Source organism: Otolemur garnettii, unplaced genomic scaffold (genome assembly GCF_000181295.1).
Source record: "Otolemur garnettii isolate 467f Iridium unplaced genomic scaffold, OtoGar3 scaffold00014, whole genome shotgun sequence".
Classification (NCBI taxonomy): domain Eukaryota; kingdom Metazoa; phylum Chordata; class Mammalia; order Primates; family Galagidae; genus Otolemur; species Otolemur garnettii.
The window spans coordinates 31,348,301-31,351,422 of record NW_003852409.1 but is presented as its reverse complement, the minus strand read 5'-3'; the positions used below and the strand labels follow the sequence as shown (position 1 = coordinate 31,351,422).

General features: G+C 42.9%; 1 protein-coding gene across 1 annotated transcript in view; it reads right to left on the bottom strand.

Moving 5' to 3' along the window:
* Positions 1-3,122, bottom strand: part of SPTAN1 (spectrin alpha, non-erythrocytic 1) — an 89,219-nt gene that overhangs the window by 23,840 nt on the left and 62,257 nt on the right. The window contains 3 exon segments of the mRNA XM_023510575.1: positions 1,826-1,840; positions 2,197-2,359; positions 2,504-2,607. Coding sequence (XP_023366343.1) covers positions 1,826-1,840; positions 2,197-2,359; positions 2,504-2,607 — 282 coding nt within the window.

The following is a 3,122-nucleotide window of genomic DNA, read 5'->3' as shown; positions in this document are numbered from 1 at the left end:
CTGGCCTCTAACTCCTGGGCTCAAGTGATCCTTCTACTTCAGTTTCTCAAGTACCTGGGACTATAGGTATATGCCCCATGCCCAGTTTTAAAAGTCAGTTCTCAAAGTGGCTGAACTAGCTATTTGGGAGTAAAGTCTTAGAATTTTACACTTGCTAACATTATGCATAAAATAGCAATTACCACCTTCAGTTTTTTGGTTTTTTTTCGAGACAGTGTCATTATTCGTCCTCTGTAGAGTGCTGTTGTGTCATAGCTCACAGCAACCTCACATAGCTCACAGCAACCTCACTTGAGCTCAAGTGATTCTCTTACCTCAGCCTCCTGAGTAGCTGGGACTACAGGCGCCTGCCACAACACCTGGCTATTTTTTGTTTAGCAGGTCCTGGTCGGGTTTGAACCCACCAGCTCTAGTACATGCAGCCAGCGCCCTAACCACTGAGCTACGAGTACTAAGTTGACCAACTTCAGTTTTAAATCTACTTGTATGTCCATTTCCATCCAGGGTTTTCTCCTCATTGGACAGAAGCTCTAACAAATAACACTTACATGGGTCTCTTATCATCTAAGGCAATAATCACCATTAAGCAATCTGTGTAACCCTACAAATTATAATAACCAATGAGATTATATTTGATGGTCAATCTTATTCTTCTATTGATAGGAAAAATTTATAGCTCCTACAGACCTTGGCTTTGTTAGTTTATCATTTGGTAGCAGTCATTAATTAAAACACTGGGACTGCTGAAACCCAGGCTTGACAGTAGGAGGGAGTTTATTTTTCCTAAGAAAAGAGAGGGCTGGAAGAATAAGAGGTTCCTGATGGTGGGGACCTTCACAAAGAAACAGGAGGTGCTGCGACACCACAGGGGACAAATGCACGGACATAGCAGCTGTGCCACAATTCTGTGAAAACAACTGGCTGGGTGAGAAATGCAGGGGAAGTGTTATTTGGGCAAAAACTAAAAGAAAAAGGCAGTAGAGTTGGGGAAAGATTCCGCACCAAATGTTTCATTTCAAGGCGGTAGAGTAGGTAGCCTCCGGCCGGCTCACTTCAACACTGATGTGGAGTGAGTGTCCTTGTTATATACTCCAACCCCGATTCCAAAGGCAAGAAGAAAAAGAATTTTGAACAGCCATATGTCCTGACCAAAGTCCAATTCCCCTCTCCTTCTGTTCCTTGTTCTGATTGTTCTTTGGTTCACATCCCATTTATTCTCTTCTAATATGTTCACTTAAGCAGCTTCGAGCTACATGTTGACCGAGGAGCCTCCTTTCAGAACCTGTTGAGTAATGTCTGCCTTTATTTTAATATCCCACCCCTGATTCTTCTTAGATCTGGAGGCAGGTCATCAGCCTCTCCACAGTTCTCTGGCTGTCCCTCCTTGGTGACCAATACTTCTGTGTGCCCAAAGGGGGTGCACTGATGCTCATCTTGAGTTAGATTCCTCTAGTCTGGGCCATTAAACACCATGAGCCCACAGCAAGACCAAGCCAATGTCGATACAGAAAAAGTTGGTCACTGCATTTTCAAAAAGAAGCATGCTTTGAAAGAAAGCAGTCAACTACTGCCTCCAAATCAAACATTGTACAGAACTTGCCTAAGTGATACACTGGGGGGGATGGGAGTTGCAGGCTAATTACAACAGAGAAAGCCACATCTCACAAGGACACTTGAATGGAGGGTGATGGGTGATTAGAAATGAAAAGGATGGATGGAGAGACACCAATGGACTATGTGTGACCACAATAATGATAATCTATACAGAGGAACACAAATACTGAAGCTTGTGTAACTATAACTCTTAAAAAAATGAAGAACTTACCAGCAGCTTGGAAAGCTACAAAAATAGATTAAAAGAACAAGAGTTCAGTACACTGATATGGAATATAGTTATCAGCCATTAAAAAGAAACTCATTTTGTCATCATACTTCCCCTGGGAAGTTCAGAATTTGGGAACAGTAAGTAGGAGGGGATTCTGTATACTTTTATTATGGCAAATATAGTTTCAACAGAGACAAATGCAGAAGCCAAGTTTTACATGGCTCTGACAACAGAAGGGGACTTTTCCACTGGCTTCACCATGGGTACAGGAAACGGTTTTATAGGTACATTCCCTTTTAAAGATGTTTTAAGTAACAAAATCTACCCAAATATATAGGGCCAACTTCAGGACAAATACCCCATCAGCTCACCTGAATGTTGGTGGGATCCTTATATGACTCATCACTTGCGGTCTGTAATTTTTCACTGATCCAAGCCTCGATCTCATCCACATCTCGGCTGAACTGCTGGAGGGTTTGAGACTCTCCTAGCTTTGACCTTTTCTCAATCATCTGAGCTTTCAGACGTCGCCACCTGAGAGAGTGAAACCATGAGACCAAATGTTAATGTACTTTACCATGGAGGAAGAAGCGGGAAGATGGAGGAGGCCAGGGACCCCATTTGAGAGGGCATATCCTTTAGGGATTGGTGAGTATGTCAGCACCACAGGGTACCCACCTGTCCAAGACCTCATTACGGCGGCTTGAAATGTCTCCTTTGGCATAGTGACCAGCAGCAATAAGCTGGTCGGCAAAGGACTGCAGAGCGGCAATCTTCTCTTCCTGTTGACAGACAAAGGTGTAAGGTGAAGGTGGGCCTGCAGCGGGCCTTGCCTAGACTGCTAGCCTTGAGAAGAGGATAGCTATTTTGGGTAACTGAGAACTAGCTGGTGACAAGATCAGAATACACCGAAATTTTAGAAGCAAGCGTGTAAAAAGCCAAAAGAAAGTTTGATTTCAATCATTACTAGAGTCAAGTTTAACTCAAGAAGATCCCCAAGGTCACCCTGGGGTGGGGTAGGTGCTGGAATACCAATGGATACCACACAAAAGATCAAGCTTAATAGGAAAAGATTCTCAACAAAACAGTTTATGTATCAAAGACTTATATGCTTTTCTTGACGTTTATGTTTCTGTACTCCCTTACCTACCCATAAATTTGTTTTCTCTGCCTTTACAATAAAATACTTTTTCTTTCTTTAATTATTTTTTAAAAATTTATTTTTTTGGCTCGGCGCCTGTGGCTCAAGCGGCTAAGGCGCCAGCCACATACACCTAAGGTGGCGGGTTCGAATCCC